Source organism: Chrysoperla carnea, chromosome 4, assembly GCF_905475395.1.
Source record: "Chrysoperla carnea chromosome 4, inChrCarn1.1, whole genome shotgun sequence".
In the NCBI taxonomy this organism is placed as follows: domain Eukaryota; kingdom Metazoa; phylum Arthropoda; class Insecta; order Neuroptera; family Chrysopidae; genus Chrysoperla; species Chrysoperla carnea.
The window spans coordinates 76,169,487-76,195,889 of record NC_058340.1 but is presented as its reverse complement, the minus strand read 5'-3'; the positions used below and the strand labels follow the sequence as shown (position 1 = coordinate 76,195,889).

At 30.6% G+C, this 26,403-nt stretch overlaps 1 protein-coding gene across 1 annotated transcript in view; it reads right to left on the bottom strand.

The window, feature by feature from the left end:
* LOC123298948 (thyroid adenoma-associated protein homolog) overlaps positions 1-24,469 on the bottom strand; it is a 75,739-nt gene extending 51,270 nt beyond the window's left edge. Inside the window, exons 1-7 of the mRNA XM_044881048.1 lie at positions 24,147-24,469; positions 18,744-19,044; positions 13,509-13,720; positions 9,771-10,006; positions 8,002-8,192; positions 5,027-5,208; positions 2,813-2,978 (exon numbers count right to left, since the gene is read on the bottom strand). Coding sequence (XP_044736983.1) covers positions 2,813-2,978; positions 5,027-5,208; positions 8,002-8,192; positions 9,771-10,006; positions 13,509-13,720; positions 18,744-19,044; positions 24,147-24,469 — 1,611 coding nt within the window. The remainder of the gene's footprint in view (positions 1-2,812; positions 2,979-5,026; positions 5,209-8,001; positions 8,193-9,770; positions 10,007-13,508; positions 13,721-18,743; positions 19,045-24,146) is intronic.
* Positions 24,470-26,403: the final 1,934 nt, after the last annotated feature.

Genomic DNA, 26,403 nt, shown 5'->3' with positions numbered 1-26,403 from the left:
AACAATTTACAAGATGGATCCTACGGACCCAAGACCCAATTGATCTATGTTGCTCATTTACGAAGTACGCTGTTAAAATTTCAGCTTGATATCTTTTTTCGGTTTTGAGTTATCGTGTTCACAGACGGACGGACGAACGGACAACCGTAAATAGATTAATTAGTTGATTTTATGAACACATATACCAAAATTTTGTTCGTAGCATCAATATTTTTAAGCGTTACAAACTTGGGACTAAACTTAGTATACCTTGCATATTACATATTTACATGGTATAAAAATATTGCATGTTGGTTTTGTTTCATCGTCATGGTCATGAAGTAAATAATGATGTAGGTATTTGTAACCACAATAATCCATAGATTGGCTGATTTTATAGACTTTAAAGATCCGAATTAAATAATAGCAGTGAAAAGATGATGGTGTGGGTATACGGATTTTTTTCCAAAAGTACGATACTTAAGGATAGCTTCTAAGGGTTTTTTCAGTTTGATCGTGTTTTTATTGTTGGCAAATAGTAGACAAGGCAAAGAAAACAATCGATTGCTGTGTTTGCAACCTGCCAGCCAATAATATGTATTGTATTAATAGCAAATCCGGTGTACAACGGCCTTTTACGATCACTTTTTTTTTCCATCCATAGATAATTTTTAAAACGCATAATTTTTTATTTTTTCTATACACACACCATGTAAACAAGTTTGGCAGTGAATATTATCCATTTTTCTATATTATCAACGTTAAAATCTTAAACACTTGATAATATAACCTCAAACGAACCAAAACATTCAATAATGGCGACTCGACTAACTGAACAATCAAACTTGTAGTGTAGGTGTATTTAAATAAATAAGAAACGTAGCTACTTTGGTAAATGCCGTAATTTGTCGTGTTGTAAGAATACATTGTCTATTTTATGCGTTCGTATGTGTGGCATTTTATTGTATTTATGCGAACGCACACACGTATTACGTACATTTAGGCAAGAATAGTTCGTGTCTTCGCCTGAAGGCACTAATAGTCCAGGAGCTGTCGATCTAAAAAGGTCCCTCATACGTGCATATATTTTTTTAAAAGAAAATAGATAGTTTAAAACTACAGGAATTCGAAACGGTAGGTTTGCGTGGTTTTGTAAAGCCGAAAAAATGTTTAAAAATATTAATTATTAAAAAAATCGATAAATGTTTGTCTCTCATGTTGTGAAATGGTTTGCCTAAAGTATATTCTACAGAAAATTTCATTATCTTTCAGAAAAAATTTACGCAAACCAATTTTTTTAGCCGGGAGAGTCAGGCAAGCCTTTTAAAGTGTGTGATGAGGGAGGAAATTTCTCCCTCATTACGTAACATGATTTTTTTATTTTTATTTTGTTCCTTGCAGTGTCTACTTTAAGATTATCTTGGTTTGCGGGCTCAGAAACGGCCGGAAATGTCCAGCAAACCAGCTTAAAGTTCATCTACTCTGAACTCATTTTCAATAAATATAAACTAGAAAAATGTTTCGTTGTAAAATTACTATTGTTTTATGGTGATTTTTATTTTTTATTTTCTATTAAATACTTTTATTTTATAAAATTACTTTTCTATATTTTCTTTTGATATACTTTAGTACGAACTTCATATAGGATATGACGTCTTGTTGTTTTTACGATTTGAAATAATGAAAGGGTAAATATAATTAAAGGAATAATAGGAAATTTTTATTTTGGATGGATTTAATAATTTAATAAAAATAATGTCAGTTTATAAATGCAGAGGATAGAAAAAATACCACAAGTGTCTATACATGTTTGAATGTGTTTATTGTCTATACAAGTTTGTATGTGTTTATCTATTATATTTATTGAAAATGAGTTCAGAGTAGATGAACTTTAAGCTGGTTTGCTGGACATTTCCGGCCGTTTCTGAGCCCGCAAACCAAGATAATCTTAAAGTAGACACTGCAAGGAACAAAATAAAAATAAAAAAATCATGTTACGTAATGAGGGAGAAATTTCCTCCCTCATTACACACTTTAAAAGGCTTGCCTGACTCTCCCGGCTAAAAAAATTGGTTTGCGTAAATTTTTTCTGAAAGATAATGAAATTTTCTGTAGAATATACTTTAGGCAAACCATTTCACAACATGAGAGACAAACATTTATCGATTTTTTTAATAATTAATTTTTTTAAACATTTTTTCGGCTTTACAAAACCACGCAAACCTACCGTTTCGAATTCCTATAGTTTTAAACTATCTATTTTCTTTAAAAAAAAATATATGCACGGTATGAGGGAACTTTTTAGATCGACAGCTCCTGGACTATAACAATGCGAAGTTACTTAAAATTCAATGAACGAGCTGGCATAATCTATATACCGTATAGAATTATAGATGATACCTGTTAAGATTTTGTGTTTATTGATAGTATTCGTAGATAAATAATATTACCTGGATGATCGAGCTTTACTCGGTATTTTTTGAATTAAAAAGACACAATTTTTTTCACTAATATAAGAACCATTTAAAATGTGCCTACACAAATACGAATTTGAATGTCCCGGTAATGTACTTTATTTCGTCGCCAATAGATGTCAGAAAGAGTCTTTTTCTAAAAATAAAAACTAGCTAGAAGGATTTTTCGCCCCAAAAACACCCCGCATACTAATTTTCATGAAAATCGTTGGAGCCGTTTCCGAGATTGCTGATGATATCAGTTTTACCATTTTCTTTTATCAAAAGAAATCATCGGAGATATCCTGATATATAATCCAGTTTTTTCCGGGTATTCAGATTAATATTAAACAATATAATTAAAAGTTAGCAGGTTTTACCGTCGGAGATGTATGAGAAAATGCATTTTCCAGCAGGTCTATGTCTATTATTCCTTTCCATTTAACTGCAGTCGAATTTTCATTTGATATTCCAAATTTTCTAGCAATTTTGGCACAAATCAAGAAAAGTGCAGGATTGTTGCAATCATTTTTATAAGTATCTATACTAAAGAACGATATAAGATAAAATTTATAACAAAGATTAGATCAACTTATTATCCAATTTAATACAAAGTATTACTACCTTACCAGTCAATTTTTATGATGGCAACTGTATATATATGTCGCAACCAACTAGATTAACTAATCGTTCAATTAACAGCCTTACTTTTTTACTAAGCGACATTGTTTAACTAGCAGCTTTGAGAATATACAGACTTGGATCGATAACGTATAACGTATAATACTTGCCTAGTCTAGTCATTTAAAATAAGCTCTCTTTTCTGCCACCTATTTGCTGAATTCTTGGTGTTTCTCACAGTTTGATTGCACTTAGGCAAAAAAAGTACAATGGAAGAGTGTAGTGACAAAGTGACAAAAAGTTATGGTCACCCTATTCAGTCAGCCAGATCATTCACATTGTGTTAGACGTTACGATTGAATATTATTCAGGTCGCGAATGGAACGCCGCTGTTTAATGAAAAGGCTAGGCTGTTAACTGAAAGGCTAATTAAGCTAGTTGGCTGCGACATATTTGATACTCTGTGTCAAAAAAAAAAAAATCACTGTTTTACATAGAGACTGTAATGTGCGTTTTTGTGACACAGAGTATACATAGTGAAACGAAGTATATATACAACCAAACTTTGGTACGCTTCTTAACTTTTAATATAGAATTTCCAACTAGCTATAGTACAATAAAACTACATATATAAAAGGAAAAAATTAATACATCTTTGAAATTTTTCAGAGTTGTTTATTAGGGTGTAAGCACTTCGTAAAAAATTCTACTTCTCAGGGGCGTACCTAAACCCCTTTGGGGTGGGGGTGGTTTAATCAGTTTTTACAATTTACAAAAATGCACCCAATAAAAAAATATTCAAATAGCTGAAGTATTTGTGCACATTTTCTTTTTTTTTTCGAATTGCTAGCTTTAAAATTGACCGAATATGCCAATTTTAAAATGGAATTTTTTGCAAAAAATTAACAACTTTTATTTGAATCATTCTTTCGTAAACATTATTGTTTACCCGTGAGGGCGCAAATTAGGAAAAAAACTTTGGTGTCCATTTTCTACAAAATTATAAAGAAAAGTGTGTATATTCTTCGATTAACTTGAGTGGTTTTGTGAAACATTTTAGAAAAAAAAAAAAAATTTCAGAAAATACTTGCTAAAATTTTGAATTTTTGAAAGTATTTTGGAGACGCCCTCACGGATAAAAATGGGTGTTTAGAAAAAAATATTTCAAACAAAAGTTGTTAATTTGTTTATAAGAAATAACTTTTATATTTAAACGTTTGTTCTTTCTCTAACGGTTTACAAGATGGTTTTTTTTTTAATTTGATTGAATAAGCCAAAAATTTTAGAAAATACTTTCAAAAACATTCGAAAATTTCGAAATTTAGAAGTATTTTCTCGAATTTTTTTTGCTTTTCTAGAATTTTTTACAAAACTACTAGTTGAAAAAAACGAAAATGTGCACAAATACTTCAGTTAGAACTTAATTCAATTGTAATTTTTTTTTAAATTGATGTATATTTTTTTGTAATTTATCAAAAACTGATTAAGTCCCCCCGTCTACCCCCTCCCCTCCAAAAGGGGTTAAGATACTCCCCTGAGAGGCGGACTTTTTTTTACAAAGTATTTATACTACTATTGCTTTTAAATTCGATGATTTCTCGCAGCGCTGCAGCTGTTTGAAATTTTGATAAAATTTTGTGTTAAAAGATCTTGAATATTTTGGTTGTGTATATAAAGATGTATAATAATTTAATTTAAATAAACCAATTAACATTCCCATCGAATTTTCTCAATTTGTGGACACCCTGTACATTCGATGTCAAAAGTGAATAGCTGAATGTTAATATTTTTGAAAGCAGAGCTTTTTATAAAGAATAAATTTCTTTCGTAAACTTTATAATAAAAAAGTTTTCTATATGTAGCCAACTTAGCTAGACACCCTGTATATTATGTCTTAAAAACATGAATGGTTTAAATATTTTCTAAACATAAAAAAATAAAAATATTTTGATGATTACAGAACGTAAACTTACATTTGAATGCTCAATTGAGGCTGAATTGAAATAGCTTCTTGGAAGAGTTTTAAATTGTCGTCGATATGTTCATTTTTTTCTATAATTTTATTGATTAATGGCTCAATCCACAATTTCATCCAAACGTCAATTTCAACTTCTGTCGAATGTTTGGTCATTAAACTGATATAAGTTGTACGGATCTGTAATTGATATTTAACCATGTACATTTCATATATACATGATATACAAATAACAAAATACTGTATCAGACAAAATAAATTATATGAAATGGAAATAAGCAAAAACTTGGAAAATTGCTTTTATGGTAGCGGAAAATCTACGAAATCATTAACTACAAAATGGATTAGACATATGAGCGACACAACAAGAAATTGTTATGGCTCATTACAAACCCAATTCCCAGGACGAAACAGATGACCAGCAAGGTTAGGAGGAATGATAATAACCGGTCATACAATCATTCAAGCCCTACACCAAGACAAACAGCCATTCAGGATCAATTGAATATAGTCAATAACATTTCAACAAAAGAACTTTCAACGGAGGAATTCCAACTATTAAATAAAGGTTTTAATTTTTCTTTGAATTCCCTAAAAACACCGATCATTGACATCATCGCCGACGTAGAAACAACTATCAAAAGAGCTCCAGAAAGTGTAAAGCATCAGATCAGGAGAAATGTTATACCCATCTTACGACCAGAGGAAAAAGAAATTAACCCATCACAAAGTTGTAAAATCGCTTACGAAAAAGAGAGTCACGATCTCCAAGGCAGATAAAGGTAATGCTGTTGTTATTTTAGATAAAGAAGATTACATTCGAAGGATGGAAAAGCTATTACGCGAAGAACCATATGAACGTGTCGAGAAGGATCTACTTCAAAAGAACATCAAAGAAGTAAAAGGGGTGATCAAACAAAGCCAGGCGCAGATTGGAAGCAGAGATCGTGTGAAGTTACAATCATCAAACACACTAACTTCGAGATTGTACGGATTGCCGAAAATTCACAAGGAAGGAGATGGTATACGGCTCATTGTTTCCGGAATCAGCTCACCAACATACAAGATCGCAGGTGATAGTAATTATATGGAACTCATAGAAAAACTTAAGGGTGTCAATTTATTAGATGGGGATAAGCTTGTATTTTTTGACGTAGCGGTTCTTTTTCCTAGTGTGCCAATTAATAAAGCGTTGGACCACTTGGAGGAATGGCTGACAGAGAACAAAGTGCCTGAAATGAAAAAAGAAGCATATCTTCGACTGACCAGATTATGAATGGAACAAACTTATTTTCAATTTAATGAAAAATTTTATAAACAGGTATATGGAACCAGTATGGACAACCCATGGAGTCCATTTTTAGCAAACATCTTCATGTCAAGACCGGAAAGGAATTTAAAACAAGCACCGGAGTATTTCCCGCAACATTGGTATCGTTATGTAAATGACATATTTACAATTATAGATACTAAGAAAACGAGCGTACAAGATTTTTTGAAATTTCTGAACAAAGCTGAACCCAGCATCAAATTCGCCGTCGAAGAGAAACAGGATGGAAAATTACCATTTTTGGATTTAGAAATATCCAGAGATAACGACAAGTTGACGTTCAACATTTACCGGAAGCCGACAAATGTGGATAAGTTTATTCCAAAGGACTCTTTTTCTCATTGGAGCCATAAAATGGCCGCTTTTAATTTTCTTGTTCACAGGTTAACAACAAACCCATTATCCACATCGAACTACTAGAAGAAATGGGATTACATAAAAAATGTGGCGATACTTAACGGATATTAATCGAACGTAATTGACCAATTATTGAAAAAGGCGAAATGCCGGAAGTCCCTAAAAAAAGCAACAACATTGTCAACGGAGGAACCAGTCCAAAGAACATCTTTGACTTTTTATGGCAAAAAAAACCGTCCAAGTATCGGACGCCAAAACACAAACCTTCAAGTGGCTTATACATCGAAAGGGAAATTGAGGTCAATCTTATGTAATACAAAGGATCGTATTCCAAACAACAAAAAGTCAGGTATTTACAAAGTTGATTGCGTAGATTGTTCGAAAGGTTATATTGGCCAAACAGCCCGTGCCCTTAGCGTACGCTACAAAGAGTATATAGCGCATTTCAACAGTAAAAGAAAGGGAAAATCATCAGTGGCAACACACACCATAGAAACTGGACATCAGACCGGTGAGATAAAGTTGTTAAAATTAGTCAACATTCCATCGAAACTTGATGCCTACGGAAGTTTATAAATCAACAGAATAGGAAAGAACGTTTAGAATAGCGACAAAGGTCCAGTACCGTTCTCTGACTTGTACAGCCTATGTGCATATTCCAACCAATCAGCAAAAGTCAACCATTGTTGGCTGATTCCAATGAAAAGAATTCCTCTTCCAACCTCTTTTAGTTACCTGTTTTCATTTGTGTTGTCTCGAGATATTATATTCTATCATCATATTTCAACTTTATTTCTATTTAATTCTCTTTTCTATTATTTATGCAGTGATTTTATTTTATTTAATTTTTCGTATTTTAGTAATTTATTTTTAATTTTAAGAATTTTAAGTAATGCTACTGAAGAGGATTGCTAAAGCAATCGAAATCGGTTTAGCTAATTAATAATAATTTTATAATCTAGCTAAATATTTTTATTGTGGGTTCTGAAGAGGATATATTTTAACAAAATGCTGAAAACTTAGATCGAATTTGATGCCGGTATAAGATGTGTGCTTTTGAAAGCAATATTTTTAGTTTGAAGCTTTTTCCTCGATTAAATTTATTTATCGAGTTTTAAGCATACGTCAACTTAAAAAAGACCTCACGTATATGGGATGAGTCTAAAGGGCGAATTATATAATTTTTGACCGGAGCGGTTAAATAGCTAAATCGGGCCCTGACGCGCCTCTATTATAATTAGCATGCAGCTGTAATCGATTTGAGTGTTTATTAAGATTAGTGTTACCTGATGAGCATAAGGCGAGTCGAGGTGCACGTCAGACATGATTTTTTGTGCTAAATTCTTGTGATATTTAAATAAAACGTTACAACCAGCTTCTGTACATAAAATTGATAGACATGAATATAATCCAGATTCATTATTCATTGACGAGTTGAAAACTGACTTTACCAATTCATTTAATATTGATGAATCATCTGTAAAATATCAATTTAGTCTTGTAGAGTAATATCATATAATTGATTGAAATTAATTTACTTAAAAATAGCCATAAACACTTTTCGATAGAAAAATTATAGAAGTGTTTAAAAATCAATAAAATTTCATAAAAAATATGGCTCATCTGGCTATCAGATGCGTGAAGTTCGACCCTATACCATCTTTAAGACTATTCAAAATTTAGGCTGCGTTCCGATATAAACTGCGAGCGCTCTTACTGGAGAGAAATTCGTTCCGTTATAGACTACCAATACATTGCCGCTGTACTCTAAGGAAATTAATTTCGTCATGAATCACCGCTATTGTTGTACTACGAGTACTGGCGGTATAAGGGTAATGTACTTTCAGTGTTTTTGGTCACATGATCAAATTCAAACAACTTCATTATATTATCATAATTATAAAATGTTAAGTAAAAAGTTTTAAAACATTCAGTTTAGCTATCCAGTCGCGTTACCTGTACAGATCAGAGCTAAGAGCGCTGGATTGAATTACAGAACACCAATTTATAATTCTGGTTTTGTTTCAAAATCAGTTATAAATCAGAGTGAGCTCCGAGATATCCGAGATAGTGAATGAAAAATAAAGAAAATACATAGAATGTTTAGCTAATAATATATATGAACAAGTTTGCCTCTTTAAAAATTGTGCTCTCCGAGCAGGCGTCTTATAAGATTGCCCGCTGTGTGTGCCTGTCTGTGGCATTGAAGCTCCTAAACGGATAAACCGATTTAGATCTATTTTTTGTTTGTTTGAAAGATAATTTGACAGAGAGCGTTCTTAGTTATGTTTCAAGCGCGAGTTTTGGGTTCCGTACCCGAAACATTTACCAGTCTTTTTTTTAAATTTTGTAAATTTCATATTAAAAAATAAATTAATAATTGAAATAATTCAAATAGTCTAATACATATTAAAGTTAATTATTTATATAGAGATAGAAATCGAGAAAAAGAATACTTGTTTATTTAAATATTTTCGATTTTTTTTATATATCAATTATCTTCCTATTTTGTATTTACTGAAAAAAATTCTAAAAAACGGTAGAATCAAAAAAGAGCCCGTAGAAAGGTTAAAATGATGAAAAAGGATAGAACTACCGTTTAAACGGTAGATCCACAGGTTCACGGTAAATCTACAGGTTATTTATTTATAAGAATTTTTTATATTTAAACTTTTGTTCTATCTCTAATTACGGTTTAAAAGATACTCAATTGAACTTTACGAATGCAAACTCACTTTGTACGTCCTGAGTACGCTATAAAAACTTCTGCTTGTTATATGTTTTTTACCTTGCTATATATTTTTCATATATACAGGATATACATACTATTTAAAATATAATTTTATGATCAAAAATTAAATTTTTTTTTTAATCGAAAAATCAAGAGCACAAAAAAAAAACTGGTAAACTTTACAATTTATGCTATAAAAAACACAACACCACTTCGACCATACAAATTTATTCACTATTACGGAAATCCGAGGTCAAAACTCCCAGACACTCCACTAATAAACAAATAAAATAAATTATGTAAAATAAAAAGAAAGAATTTTACCATTTTGTTGCATAATTTGTACAGCATTTTTAACAAGATGGATCATAATTATTTTAGAGTTATGACGAATTGTATCACAGTAATGTTCCAAGTGAATTAAAACAAATTTTATAAACATTTGTAACAAAGTCTGTACATGATGTTTGTTCTTTTGTTCCATTAGCTTGTAAATTTTCTTTGATATTAACACAATTCCTCGACAAACAATCAACAGTTCATTTGTATTTAAGAGTGCACTAAAACACATAATATTTATTTATTATAATAATTATTAGTACAATTAATAAGTAGGGACGGATTCGAAAAGCTGGGAAACAGCACCGAATTTAATGAAACGTTTTTATAGGACCCCAAGGAACATTCATTCACCTAACTTATCCTAATCATAGGGCCCCAGCGAACGGCATACGTAGCCCAGAAATTTTTGTGAAATGCTTATTTTGGCTTAAAATTGTCATCTTGAGTATGCAGGAGTTTTTAGGGGTGAAAAGTCGATCTAGCTAGGTTTCATTTTAAAAAAACGTCATTTTATCCGTGTTTTCAGGAAAAACTGAAACATACATTGCAAAATATTTTCCTGACATCTATTGGTGTATATCATAGTTAACGAAATAAAGTAAATTACCGGGAAATTCAAATTGATATTTGCATAGAGACATTTTAAACGGTTCTTAAAATAGTGATAAATTGCAATTACACATTGAATGTACATAATAATTCTTTATATGCAAGGACATGTGCACCCAAAGGTATTGGATTTTAATGCTAAGAAAGACTGTATCTGGTAGAACGCCAAGTATAGCACAGCACATTAAAATGTATAGTAAAACATATATCTCCTCTCTCTTTAATCATTGAAATAATCAGCTGATTGTAACGAGCATGGTTTACATTTTGATACTCGTGGCGCTGACATCTTAGCGTTAAAATCCAATAAAAATACAAAATGTATATCTATATATATAAGAAGAAACTGGCTGATTAACTGACTCGATTAACGCACAGCTGAAACCGCTTGGCCTAGAAGCATAAAATTTTGCAATAACGTTCCTTAAATGACGTAAGTGAGCACTAACAAGGATTTTTTTTAGAAATTTAACTCCTAAGGTGGTGGAAAAAGGAATGAAATTTTGTATATAAAAGCCCCATGTAAATAATTTTATAGACAAATATAAATCAACGTTTGCTGTAATGATGATGATACTAAGGTTTTTTTAATTTTTAATGAGGTTTACAATATGAGCAAAAGAGAATTCTAATTATTCTTCTCACAAGCGGTATGTTAGGACTACTTCTTTATAAATCGAAAATCTTAAACTATAATTTTATCGTTGCACGAAATATTTGAAACAATAGTTATAAAGCTATATACTTAAAATTCAAAACGGCAGAAAAAGTCGAGGACAAAACCATTGAAGATAGAAATTTGAATTATTTTATAAGATTCCTAAAGGAAAACTAGTATAATAGATTTTCTTACAAAATCAAATATCTTAGAAAGAATATTTCACACAGAACTACTAATAGTTATGCACTAATCAAAAAAGGAAAATCAATCATTCCAGTTTTTCATATATTATAATAAATAATAACAGACTACTGACATATCAACGAACAGCCAAAACTCCTAGGGCTATGACTATGTAAATAGATAAAGGTGGTGAAAAAGTGCGATGAAAGTTTTTGGATACATTAGAATAGATCAATAGGGCTTTTCATTTTAAAATCACGATTCACATTTGTTTCGTACTAAATGATTTATAACCAATGTGATAAAATGAATAACAAATATCTTCTATCTTAGTCCTACTTATTGCTGTCACTACGAAAAAATAAACTCTGCACTTGCGCTTATGACATGATGAAAAGGCCTATTGAAAAACTACTTAACCGATTTTAAAAATTATTTCACCTATGATCAACAAGTATAAATGACGGGTGTATTAAAAAAAAAATAATAGGATTCCACATCAAAAATTAAAACGAAATTGTAAACGAAAACGAGAATAAAAGATAGCAAATGAAGTGAAGTTTATAGTGCATTTACGAAAATCAAAGAGAAGTGATTTTTTATTCATTAATTCGATAGGGGGTTGTTTTGAGACTATACTACTATCTAATTTTGCGTATTCTCGAAATTTACCCTTTCTTCTTGGAAAATGCTTTTTTTGCGTTTAAGACCATATCTTGCGTTCTATTCATTAAAATTTGAGGATGTTGGTGTCGTCGCCTGCGTTTTATCTTCAAACCCATTTATCTCAAAGTGTAACTGCTAGTTATTTATATAAAATATACGTGTATTCAAATATAACGTTGTTTCATTATTTACAAGCAATCGGGAATTTTAGATTTTGAACCAACGAGCATAATTACATTTCTATTCATAAAGATCACATATAAGATAGTTCCAGGACGACTCAAAACAACGAATCAAAGGGATCAAAGTCAGATTGTATCTTCAGCCATTTTCCCATAAATCGAGAAAAACAGCTAAATATATATACTTATATGCTAATTAACAATATCTTGATTTATAAAAAAACTAATTGATTTATAAAAAAAATTTTCAAACAAAAGTTTTTGGAAATTTTTTTTTCTAAAAGAAATCAACAATTTCGACATCTTTAACCTTTTTCAAAACGATAAACTTTTTGTATAGTTTTTGTTAATTATTCAATCATTATCTTCGAATTATTTGTAAAAAGTCCTGAAGTTTGTAACTCGGGGGTTTTTGAGGTCGCTGATTGCGAATATGACGATAAAAAATAGTATCGACGTCGTCTATAGAAAGTACTACCCGATCTTTAGATGGTGCAAAATTAATTATCTTCGTCCAGTTATCTACATGATCGAATGTTGTGAAGCAATAGTACCCATATGCTAATAATTTTAAATATTATCAAGTTTATTGATTAAAATTGTTTTAATTTTAACACAGAAACTGTATTTGTATACAAATTTAAGGCTCTTCAAGATAACTACAAAAAATACCTTGTATATTTCCACATACCTCCAGGTGCGCTTTGGATATTTTTTATCATCATATTCGCAATCAGGGACAACAAAACCCCAAAGTATGTAAAACAAATTCAGGACTGTTTACGCATAATTCGAACATAATGATTGGATAATTAAAAATATATATATTTATATATAATTGATCGAATTGAAAACGACAAAGATATCGAAATTCTGCACTTTTCATTTTTTTTTTTTTTTAGAAAACAAAATTTCCGACAGCTTTTGTTTAATAAAATTTGTTATAAAATAAATTAGTTTCAAGATATTTTGAATTAGCATATAAATAAATATATTTGGTCGTATTTGCCGATTTTCGGAAAAAAGGCTGAAGATATCACAATTTTTGATTCTACATTTTGTTTAGGAAAAAAAATTTCTGACAATTTTTGTTTGAAATTTTTTGTCATAAAGTTGATGGTTTCCGAGATATTGGTCAAATATCGTTTTTTTATGTATATATAGCGTTAATTATCGCAACCCCAGCACTTCCGACAGTACGCGTTAGTAGGGTCTTAAACTAGATGCCGAAACGTTTCTTTTTTTAAGGTTTTTTTGCCTTTGAATGAGTTCAAGCAAAAACATTTCTTTGAGCGCACCCTAATGTGAATGGCAGGCAGATTTCACCAGACCAAGAACAAATAGAAAAAGAACTGTGATCGACACTGTAGTCTGGATCAACCTGGATGACTAAATTTAAAATTGATAAACATTACTTACCAAGAAGTATCTGCTATTTCAAATAAATATTTTGACAATGATATTATTAAAGGTTCGCAATTATTGATCACTTGATAAAGTTGAACAGTTGATAGCGTGTTTAAAATTCCAATTACAATACAAATTCTTTCAGATTCCGTCGTAAATTTCATTTTAGGCCATAGTTCTTCATCCATATCATTTAATTTGATGCGTAACAGTTTACAAATTATCTTTAAAAAATACACGCACAAAATTTATTTTTGAATAATACATTTTATATTTGATTATAAATTTTAAAAAAAGTTCAAAAAACTAAAACCACGAACACTAGTCTCCACAAAACCAGTCTCTAAAAAGTATGAAAACAAGAAAATAATACTAAAAAATTTACCACATAACGGTCATTATCATAACAATTTCGGCTGAAAATATTTTGTTTTCATACTTTTTAGAGCGTGATTTTGTAGTTGTAGGGGTTTTAGTTTTTTTTATGAACTTTTTTATTTAAATTATTTTGGGGTTATAATTTCTTGATAAAGAATAACAATATATGTATACACAACCAAATATACAGAACCAAAGTATTAAAGGCAAATTTTTTTAACAAAAAATTTTACCAAAATTTCAAACAGCTATATCTCTGCGAAAAATAATCGAATTTGGAACAACTATAGCTCGTTTGAAAACTTGTATTTTCTAATTTTGGAATCTATTGTTCAAATCATCTTTTGGTACCAAGATATTCACTTTTCAAACAAATCGCAGTGAAATTTTTCTGATATCATTCTTGTAGGCCCTTGGATATTGATTTGTAAAAAAAATTTAACACTCTCCCAATTTTCGTTGTTAAAACATGTCAAAAAACAAATTTTTTTAAATATTTTAGACATTTTTTCGCCTGGACCCATTTTATAAAAAAATGTTATCCCCAAATTTTATATGAAGTTTAGAAGCGCACCAAAATTTTAAAAATTATTGTTACGAGCTTTTTGAACCAAGATATTCGCTTTCCAACCAAAATCATATGTACCATCTTCAATAATCATAGCACTGAAATTTTTCTGATATCATTCGAAAACTTAAACTGCCTCCTTTTAAGCCATTGTACATTATTTTGTAAGAAATTTTACCATTCTTTCAATTTTCAAAATCATTTGGTTCAAAAAAGGGGTTACCTGGAAAGTTTTCCGGGAGTTTTATAAATGAGTGAATTTATAGATTTTGAGGAGCTCTTTTCGAATTTCCACTTTGATATTTCGTATCGTTGCCGCTCGCTTCGGTATATTGAAAAAATGGCGTCGAAAAGTAGTTTTTTGACGAATTCTCCTCTTCGAGTCATTTTACGAGGAAAAAATCTGCATACAAAATTAAACTAGAAAAAATTTATGCCCAGACCATTTTTTTCATAAATTAAATACTTTCGGCGTACGAACGCCGCAAAGAGTAAACACCCCTTCTAGGGAGTAGCAAAATATATGTTGAAAATGGCAACGGAAATCGATAGTGATGAAATCTAAGCAAAAAAAAGTGTCATTTAAGTATATTTCGAAAAGTCAATACTGTTTAAGTTATTGACGATATAAATTCGGAGTATTTAACGTTAAGTAACTCAAAAATTGGACGTTTTTTGTAAAAAGTAATATTGTACACTTTTTAAAGAACTATAAAAAACCTTGAAAATAAAAAAGTTGCTGAAGTCAAGTTCGTAAATGAGCAACATAGATCAATTGGGTCTTGGGTCCGTAGGACCCATCTTGTAAACCGTTAGAGATAGAACAAAAAATGTTCCTTATAAAAAAATAAACAACTTTTGTTTAAAACATTTTTTCGTAAACATCACTGTTTACCTTTAAGAGCGCAAATTATGCGCAAATTGTATAGTATGTATGTTATGGCTATATCAGTTATATAAGTGTGACATGTATGTATGTATAATGTGACAGAGTAATCAACACTGTCTATACATGGTATTTCAACAATTAACTCAGTCAATTGTTTGTTTTCACTTGTTTATACTACTTTTAAAAGTGTACGATATATTTTTTTCAAAAAACGTTAAATATTTCAATTATTTACCCGAGGTTTTCTGGGTAACTTTATTTCAAAAAGGCTCCTTGTGATTTTTTCTTAAGTTCACCGTTTTGAGTTATTATATATACAAAGCTAAAAATCAATGTAAATAAATTAAATTTTTGAAGTTTTCAAAATTTTAAAATGACTTCTGAACATCTTTTATAAAATTCTGAATAGCGAACAGATTGTTTAATTCTAAAGACTAAATTTTTTTTTAATTGTTAAAAATTTGTATTTGTAGCGACATTGTCCACGTTAAAACACTTAACTACAATGAAACTCAAATATATTACTAGAATACAAAAAAATAAACTATTCCATATTATATACAAGTGAAAACAAACCATTGAATGAGATAATTGTTGAAATACTATGTATAGACAGTGTTGATTAATCTGTCACATTACACATACATACATGTCACACATATATTACTGATATTCCCATATAATACATACTATACAACTTGCTCATAATTTGCGCTCTCAAAGGTAAACAGCGATGTTAACGAAAAAATGTTTCAAACAAAAGTTGTTTATTTTTTCATAAGAAGCATTTTTTATATTTCAACTTTGGTTCTATCTCTGACAGTTTGCAAGATGGGTTCTACGGATCCAAGACCCAATTGACCTTTGTTGCTCATTTACGAACTCGACCTCACTTTTTACGTCCTAAGCACGCTATAAAAATTTCAGCTTGATATCTCTTTTCGTTTTTGAGTAATCGTGATGACAGACGGACAGACGACTGACAGACGACAGACAGACGACAGACACACAGACAGGCAACAGGAAATGGACTAATTATGTGATTTTATGAAAACTATACCAAAATTTTGTTCATAGTATCAATATTTTTAAGCGTTACAAACTTGGGACTCAGCTTAGTAAACCTTGGTATATTTCATATACATGGGTAAAAATTTAATTATTCATAATAAATTTTATAAATTAAACAAATTTTAACAATTAACAAGCAGGGGATAGAGTCTGGTACGACTCTTGAGGTCCACACGAATAACTTCCCAGCATAATAAAAAGTTATAAAAAAATTAAAAAAATAAAAACTCGGCCGACTCGATCGAATGTAATGAATTTCGCTTCGTTAATACGCTTCGATCGGCACCTCAACGAAGTCGATATCATTAATTGTTCGCGCAATATCGACCAGGAAAAAGTTTCAGAAAAATTTCACCGGCTCGACCGAATGTTATGAAATTATTTTCGGATCATATTAATGTTAATACGGTTCGATCGACACCTCAACCAAATTGATATCAATTTTTTGTTCGCGCGATACCGATTAGGATAAAATTTAAGAAAAAGCTTACCCGGCTCGAAACAGCTCGACCGAATGTTATGAATAATTTTCGGGTCATATTGCCTTTAATTCATCGCGGGTATCGACGACGAAAAGAATGTCTACGAACCTACGTACTTACACACACACACACACGCATATTTCTTCTCCAAATTAGTGTAAATGCCTTGTCCTAACCATAAAACGTAAAGATATGGTGTTACAATAACTTTCTATAGTGGGAAGTTAAAAATTGAGGCTTTAGAATCAAACAATCAGTAATTACTCTTCAGAACTTTATAAAAGATCTTCGAAAATGATTTTAAGATTTTGAAAAACTCAAAAATTTACTTTATTTGCATTTCATTTTCTGATTTCAAAATAACCTTTCTGGAGTTTGTACTGTACAGAATACAATAGAATGTTCTAGAATAATGTAGATGGTTAATGGACACTGTGTGATTAAGATAGAGTTGTTCGTATCATTATATATCTGTGTGTACTGAATGATAAGCACATGTAGTAATTTTCTCATTAATTAAAACATTATTTTCTTTATTCAAATATAAACTGTGTTTTGTTTCTTACTATTTTACCATAACTTTAAAAACTCTAACAAAAACGCTTCGCGATATTAATTATCAAATAATACTGGTTAGATCCAAGAATGATGATAAATATTGACAAATCCAACAACCGAATCCAACAAATAATGCACAAAAACCGAGCTTATCATTTCAATAACGCTTCTCGTTATATAACCCAAACATGACCGTCACAAATCTTATGTGTTCTACAGGCGAAAAGGCGCACCGCGCTTATCAATTACGCTTGCGTTCTATCAGATACCTAAATAGCACCCGAAGCATTATTATCTAAGAATAATGGTAAATATTGATAGATCCAACAATAAAAAAAAATGCAGAATATCAATATAGCTTCGCGTTATATTATCCGAGTATGATGGTAAAAAATCCAATGTATTCTACAGGCGAAAAGGCGCATCGCGACCTTCAATAACGCTTCGCGCTTTATCAGGTACCTAAATGGCGCGTTTTTTGCGGCACAAAATAATGCTCAATGGTTCTTAAAATGGCGCCCTTCCATACGGAAGGGCGTTCACGTTATTTACTATCCAAAAATAATGGATAGATCCAAAAATAATGGATAGATCCAAAAATAATGATAAATATTGATAGATTCAAGAATGAAAATAATGCAGAAAAAGCGCGCGTATTAAGGACGCTTCGCGTTTTATTATCCATGCATGACGCTCACAAACCTTATGTATGCTATAGGCCATGAAGGTTATAAAGAAGGAGAACGATCGCCACGTGTTAAAGCATTAGCGCGTCTGTCCCTGAAAATTTGTAGAATTTATAGTTCATTTTTCAGCCACCAGCCGCGCTGTCATCAAGAAGTAGTATCTGCGAAGTTAGCTGTTTATGAGTACAAGTAGATGAAGTTAGTTGCATAATGTACAAATTGATATATCATTTCAAATTAGCGCACAACAGCCCGCTTTTATTGATACTACTTAGCGATCGCAGCGCCTCACTTATTTTATCCATATTTCGGGGACAATATTTTCTATAGCGATCGTTCTCCTTCTTATAACCTTCATGCTATAGGCGATAAGGCGCGCCGCGTTATATCAGATACCAAAATATCACCCTAGAATAACGCTTCGCGTTTTTTATTGTCTAAGAATAATAGAAAAATTCAAGAATGATATATCCTACCATGAAAAAATGCGGAAAAAGCGTGCCGGGCATTTTTTTTACATGTTAGTTTAATTTTTATTAGCTTTCCAAATCTGGGAACTCTTTCTGCTTATTCTTGCTGCCTGTAGTAAAATGAAATGATATAGTATTTTGTTACCTCTTTTAAAGCACCAACATCAGGACCAGCTTCTGCACCATTATTAATTGATAACAATCTTGCACATTGTACAATAATCATTCCAAAATTACATTTAGTATCCATTGATAAGAACATTGAATTGTTTTGGATCAACAAGTCCACAATCATAATTAACTTGGATGGATTCAATTCAATATTAAGTACTTTGTAATTTGTACAAAGTGATACAACACTAATAATTGCGCGAGAATAATCGTGTATTTCCTCAGCAATATCTTTTTTATTCTTTGATGACACTGGCACAGACTCTGATTCACTACTGTAAATAAAAACAACATTTACTTCATTTTTTTAAATTTAATAAAATCATTTTATAGTAAACAAGCGTGAGGTGCTAAATTTCAATTAATGTAAATATTTTATAGACATTTAAAATATCTTAAAAACACCCCCACCCTATTTTTGCGCTAAAATGATTTTTTTGAATTTAAAGAAATTATCTTCTACCGTTTGTTTCAGCTTGTTACAAAAGCGTGTTTTTTAGTTTCTTAGACTATTATTATTTATCAAAAATTCAGTATAAATTATGGTGGGAGCGCAAATAAATGTATATTTTTTCAGATATTGAAATCGTTAATCCTGAAAAGCCTCATCAGGATAACCAAATAAATTTATTTAATTATTGTATTATCGTCGGTGTTTAATACGTATGTCAAATTTCGAATTAATCCAATGTTTTGAAGGGGGTCAAAATCATGGTTAAAGTTCCGTTACATACTAACACACGTATGAAGCTCATAAAAGCGTGTTAAAAAAAGAGTACAGCACATTAAAATGCGTATAATAAAGTAGGTATCTTTTGCCTTTTAATTCAAGGAAAAAATCAGCTGAGTTATTTAAGTATGGTGAAGATATTTTTTACTGGTGGCGCTGACATCTTAGCTAAGATGTCAGCGCCTTCATCATACTTATCTTCATCATACTTAAATAACTCAGCTGATTTTTTGTCTACATCCTGCATATGTTTTGTAAAAATCACTCTAAAGTAGCATCCAGTATCGTTAGACACTTTCCGTTGACCACAACTTCAGCTAGTCGCTTTACAGCGCAGAGTAAAATTTAAGGTTTAAATTTGTATATTTCATTCAACAAGCATAATTTTGACTCTAATTAATTACTATAAATCACCAATTAAAATTGTTATGGCCACATATTCAGTAATTATTCAGTTTGAAAGAAAAGTTGAGTTTTAACACAAACGAAATTAAATAATTTCATTGTAATTAGAAATTATGTAATAGTACAGTTCCATCTCAATTTTTGTATGCGATTCTCTTCAAATGGTCCTAACGATGATTTAAATGTATTGTTTATTATGCCTCAGGAAAATTTTTTTAAAATTATTTTACTCCAATAAACGAAGAGAAAAACGAAATTTCTAAATTTTGACTTATAGCACCGATTTATATGAAAATTTGGGATTAAACTTTGTTCACCCTCTAGATGAAAATATATATAGTGCCTATTGGTGCTTTTGTCCAGGGGGTGATAACCACTCCATCTAGGGGGTGGAAAAGTATATGTTAAAAATGTCAACGGGAATCGATAAAGCGATGAAATCTAAGCAAAAAGTGTCATATAAGAATATTCCGAAAAGTCAATGCTTTCAGAGTTATTGGCGATTGAAATGCGGGGTATTTAACGTTAAATAATTGAAAAATTTAGACTTTTTTTTTTTTTTTTAAATTTTTACACTTTTCTCAAAAGTTCTAGCAGTTTAAGATTTATATTTTTGGAAATATTGGAATTTAAATGCAAAAAAATTTCGAAAAAAACAAAATAAAATGTCTTTATCGTTACATAAAAAAGTTTGGAAGGCAAAATATTCTGTCAGAAAAGTGCTAAATTTTTTTGTAACTTTATTTTTATTTTTCGAGTTATTTAACGATAAAGGCAATTTTTGGAACTATGTTCTTTATCGCACGTTATAACTTGTTGGCTGGTTGGAAGGTAAAACCAAAAAATGTGCAACAATTTAAAACGACCTCAAAATCCGACGATGTGTTACATGGGAAACTAAAACTTTTTTAATCGATTCAGCTTGCCATGAATTTTAAGAATATTTTGAAAATAATTTACAATCTGTCAATTTATATTTTTCATTCAAAAAAATGAGCTGTGAGTTATCAAAAGAAATAAACCATAATAGAGATAATTTAAAGTAAGTACAAGAAAATTTTATGTTATGACATAATAAATATCTTGATCAAGAAGTCAAATGAAGGGAATGTACACACATATTGAGTTGACTACTAAATCAGAAGTATGTCTTTTTTAAGCTAATATTACAATTAATTCATAAAGTATTGGATTTTAATGCTAAGATTCTATCTAGCGATAGAAAAAAGAACTATTGTTAGAACGCCCACAGATACATAAATCTAGCGTAATGTTTGCGAAAAAAAATCATAGCCCTAATATTCCGTTTTCAAAGATTTAGGGCAAAGATTGTCTCCGGGGGTACTCGACCAATTTCAGTTGGGAATTTTACTACCTGAACCAAATGTTGGTGTCAAGGACTTGAATATCGATATTTAGGCAGTGGAAAAAGTAGATCAGATGTACCAGTGATTCATTAATGATAGTGAATCAACTGTTATAAATGAATATCGACTCTGGATAGCCAAATGGAAAACTGAATGTGAAAACAATTCCGCCATACCAGAGTCGGTAACTCATCTCATCGAAGCATGCGATCAAGATTTGAGCCCTAATATAAAAATGTTCTTACAAATACTGAAAACTCCTCCGGCGAGCGTAGCTACCGTAGAGAAATCGTTTTCTATACTTTACGGGATAAAATCTTGGTTGCGTGTCTCAGTGGGACAGATAAGTCGGGTTAGCTCTCCTAAATATTAGGTTATTGATGACATTATCAATGCTTTCGCGAAAAAAAAAACGAAAGCTTGAATTTGTTGTGAGCACATAAATAAAATTATTTAATGTAAAATGTATTCTGGCGTTTAATTTAATTTGAAAATTTCATCAAAATTGGTTCAGTAGTTTAGAGTCTAAATGTGACGACACTGTGATGTGCAAACAAACACACATTTACATTTGTAATTTTTGTGAGCGAACAAACCAACATCTAACAGATTTATTAAATTTCCCTCGGCTTTGCCCAAGTGGCCAAATACACTGTACAAAATATTGGTCAGGGCGTCATATATTTGTAAACATCCCCTTTGCAGGAATGCACTATATCGAACATGAGCGAGATCATAATCCGGCTCGCATTCGGCCGATTTTCGGATAGCTGTGCCGTGCCCATCTCCTTTTTTGAGGGCTGGATCCCCGCCTGTCATGTCGAACACCCTAGTTTTATTGTTCAAATGATTACCTACATACATGTACTGTGGTTGATAACCAGGGGACTAGGCACTATCAATCGATGTAGGTATGTTACGAAATACGGCTCAATATATTTGGAGGCCACTAAATTTTTTGATCATAAAACAGCTCAACTGTCATGTGCTTTCGTGGTCTACAAGTGTTCATAATAAAACATATAGTCGTTAAATTGACATGTTCAAGGCGTAAGTCTCAGAAAACGACTCATGAAATTTGTCAGCATGAGCATTAAATTTTACTAATATTTACTAAATATTTCTGTAAAAGTTAGCCCGTTGTTGATAAATTTTCATACCCTCGTTTTATTGGGGGTGGAGATCACATCAAATGGCCCAATATTTTTGTAGGCCACTATTATTCTCTCTTATTTTATTCATTTATCTTGCATTCAAGAAAAAAAAAATGGGTGTTCATATTTTTTCAATAGGTCATTTTATTGGCATGTTTTCCGTCTTACACATTGAAAACGCCACAATTTCAAAGTTTTCGTAAATGTAAATGTTATTACACTGAAATGAAGCCACTCACGAAGTTTCGTAAGTGTGTTAAGCACGAAACTATACCTTGTCTGTAATGTAGACTAATTAAAAAACGAAATACCCGGAAAAACTGAAAATAGATCAACAGGTTTCCCTAGCAATAATGGCTTCCATAAATAAAAATTGTAGACTAAATGTTTTGTACTGTAGGTACTTAACAGAGAGTCGTAAGGTATAAATATCTCAAAATTTCGGAATCCAAGAACAGTCAATGAATCTATAAAAACTGTTCGGCTACATTGTTTAAAGCTTACTAAAAGAAGTTAAAAACAAAAATTAGACGTTTTTTGAAGAAAGTATAATTTACACTTTTAAAGTATTTTAAAAAACTATGAAAATGAAAATAGTTTCAAGTCATTTGCACAAAAATTAACAGAGTTATGATGAAAACAAAGTTTCTCGCACCTTTCTTTTTATTAATTGAATTTATATTAGGTTTTTGGTAGTACATACTATATTACATTAAATAATTAAAATAATAAAAAATAATTTTATTATTGATGTATGACTACAAGTTTTTTTTATTTTGTCTCAAAATTTTTCGAACTTTCGTATATTCTCAAGAGATTTTTTTTTATGTTTTATTCAGCGCAAAAACTGATGAAATTATCACAGAAACCAAAATTAATGCTTGCCACTTACCAATTTACTTTATTTAGGTATTGGCAACAGGCTCAAAAAGTTCTGAGATTTACGGATATATATTTTTTGAAATATTGCAATTTAAATGCAAAAATTTTTTTCGAAAAATACAAAAAATGTCTTTATCGTTAACTCGAAAAAAAATTAAGTTACAAAAAAAGTTAAGAAGATAAAATATTTTGTTGAAAAATAGCTAAATTTTTTCCCTCAAACTTTTTCTGTAACTTTATTATTTTTCGAGTTATTTAACGATAAAGGCATTAATTTTTTTGTATTTTTCGAAAAACATTTTGTCATTTAAATTTCTTTTTGATTATGTTTTCAGTACCAAAATAAAGTTAATTGGAAAGCGGTCAGCATTAATTTTAGTTCCCGTGGTAAATTAATCAGTTTTTGTGCTGAATGAAACATAAAAAGAACGATCTGAGAAGCTTTGTTTTGATCATAACTCTGTCAATTTTTATGCAAATGATTTGAAACTTTTCTCATTTTCATGGTTTTTTATGGGATTTTAAAAAGTTACGATATACTTCCTTAAAAATTTGTCAGTTATTTGACGTTAAATACTCTGAATTTCAATCGCCAATAGCTCGGAAAGTATTAATTTTTCGAATTTTTTTCTATATCGATAACCGTTGTCATTTTCTGTACAAACTTTTCCACCCCCGTGAAGGGGAGACTTCCACTCTCTGGGGAAAATCGCACAAATGTTTGTTATTAATTTCTTTGAGTAAGCTTTTAACAATGCAGTGGAACAGTTTTTATATTCATTGACTGTTCCTGGATTGTGAGGTATAAATCTAACGGCTCTCTGCCTAATAATAATTACCTTATTATAGAATTTAAATATGTCAAATGATCGGGAATTTTTTGAAGAACTTGTTCCAAGATATTTTTTACAGCTTGGACACCTGCAGGGAAATGATCGAAACATGTATTTATAGCGTATCTAAAATATTTTAAATGTTGATCATGTTCAATGATAGCTTGAAGATAATCTTGTAAATTATTCACGAATTCTTCATCTGATGTTTCTTTATCTTGAATCGATAATATTCTAGCTAGTGTCTTTTTAGCAGGATGTTTATAAGGACATATTAAATATACCATCAATAATACTTTATATTTGTCAACTTCATTTAATAACGACATCTAAAATCATAAATCAGGTGTGTAGTCAATGAGTTACTTTCATGCAATGCCGTTTTTAAAATAAATACCAAATAGTAGAGCTCCTGGAGTATTAAAAACATAAAAAGCTCGGATCTTCGAGATAGTGAATGGAAAATAAAGAAAATTTATAGAATGTTTAGCTAATAATATATATGAATAAGTTTATCTCTTAAAAAATTGTGATCTTGATTTTTAACCTCTGAAGAGGCGTCTTATAAGTTTGACCGCTGTGCGTGACTATCTGTGGCATCGTAGCTCCCAAACGGATGAACCGAATTTGATTTTTTGTTTGTTTGAAAAGTAATTTAACTGAGAGCGTTCATAGTTATATTTCAAGTGCGAGTTTAGGGTTCCGTACCCAAAAAAATAAAATAAAAAAGAGGCGATAATAATCAAAATCGGTGCAGTTTGGAGAGAGCTATAAGGAACAAAGGTAATTTAATGGAGACTGTTCTTAGCTATAGTTCAAGTGCGAGTTTTGGGTTCCGTACCCGAAACATTTGTCGGTTTTTATACCATGTATACTCACTGTATAAAAAAAATACCACAGTTAAAACATTCTAAGCGTACTCATCATATGTTATGTTATAATAGTAACACTTAGAATGTTTTAAAACGAGCATTTTTTTGACATTGAGTATATATATGTAATATGCAAGGTATACTAAGTTTAGTCCCAAGTTTGTAACGCTTAAAAATAATGATGCTAGGAAAAAATTTTTTTCATAGGTGTTCATAAAATCACCTAATTAGTCCATTTCCGGCTGTCCGTCCGTCCGTCCGTCTGTGGACACGATAAATCAAAAACGAAAAAAGATATCGAGCTGAAATTTTTACAGCGTACTCAGGACGTAAAAACTGAGGTCAAGTTCGTAAACGAGCATCATAGGTCAATTGGGTCTTGGCTCCGCAGGACCCATCTTGTAAACCGTTAGAGATAGAACAAAAGTTTAAATATAAAAGATGTTTCTTATAAAAAAATACACAACTTGTGTTTGAAATATTTTTTCGTAAACATCACTGTTTACCTGTCAACTCCAATTTTATATAGCTTTGTAGAAAACGGACGCCAAAGTTTTGTCCTAATTTGCGCCTTCACGTGTAAACAGTGGTGTTTACGAAAAAATGTTTCAAACAAAAGTTGTTTATTTATTTATAAGAAACCTTTTTTAAATTTAAACTTTTGTTCTATCTCTAATGGTTTAAAAGATACTCAATTGAAATTTACAAACGCAAACTCACTTTGTACGTCCTAAATACGCTATAAAAACGTCTGCTTGTTATATGTTTTTTACCTTGCTATATATTTTTCATATATACAGGATATACATACTATTTAAAATAACTATATGCTCAAATTTTAATTTTGTTTTTAAATCGAAAAATCAAGATCACACAAAAAAAAGTGATAAACTTTGCAATTTATGCTATAAAAACCACAATCCCACTTCGACCATACAAATTCATTCACTATTACCGAAATTCGACGTCAAAACTTCCAGACACTCCACTAAAACTAATTTGATGATACCTTTGATTTAATTAATGAAAGTTGTTCGTCAATTGATTCATTTTCATTTATTTCAATAATTATATGATTCAGCTGTTTGTTGCAAATAGTTTTGGACACTAAAACAAGTTAAAATTGCATTAGTTACTTTTGTAATTACAATGTTAAATGTACTAAATATTAAATTATATTTACAATGAACAGTTAAAAACGATGGAACTGATATTAGCAAGTTTCCTTTCGTTTTAGAAATCTTTCTTTTTTTCATATTGAACGATCTTTGTATTAAAATTAACGACAATCTAATTTTGATCTTATCAATTCCAAAGTATACACCATTAAAAGAATAAAATAAAAATAATAAAATAATTCATCAGTATCAGAATCGGTTTACAATTGATTT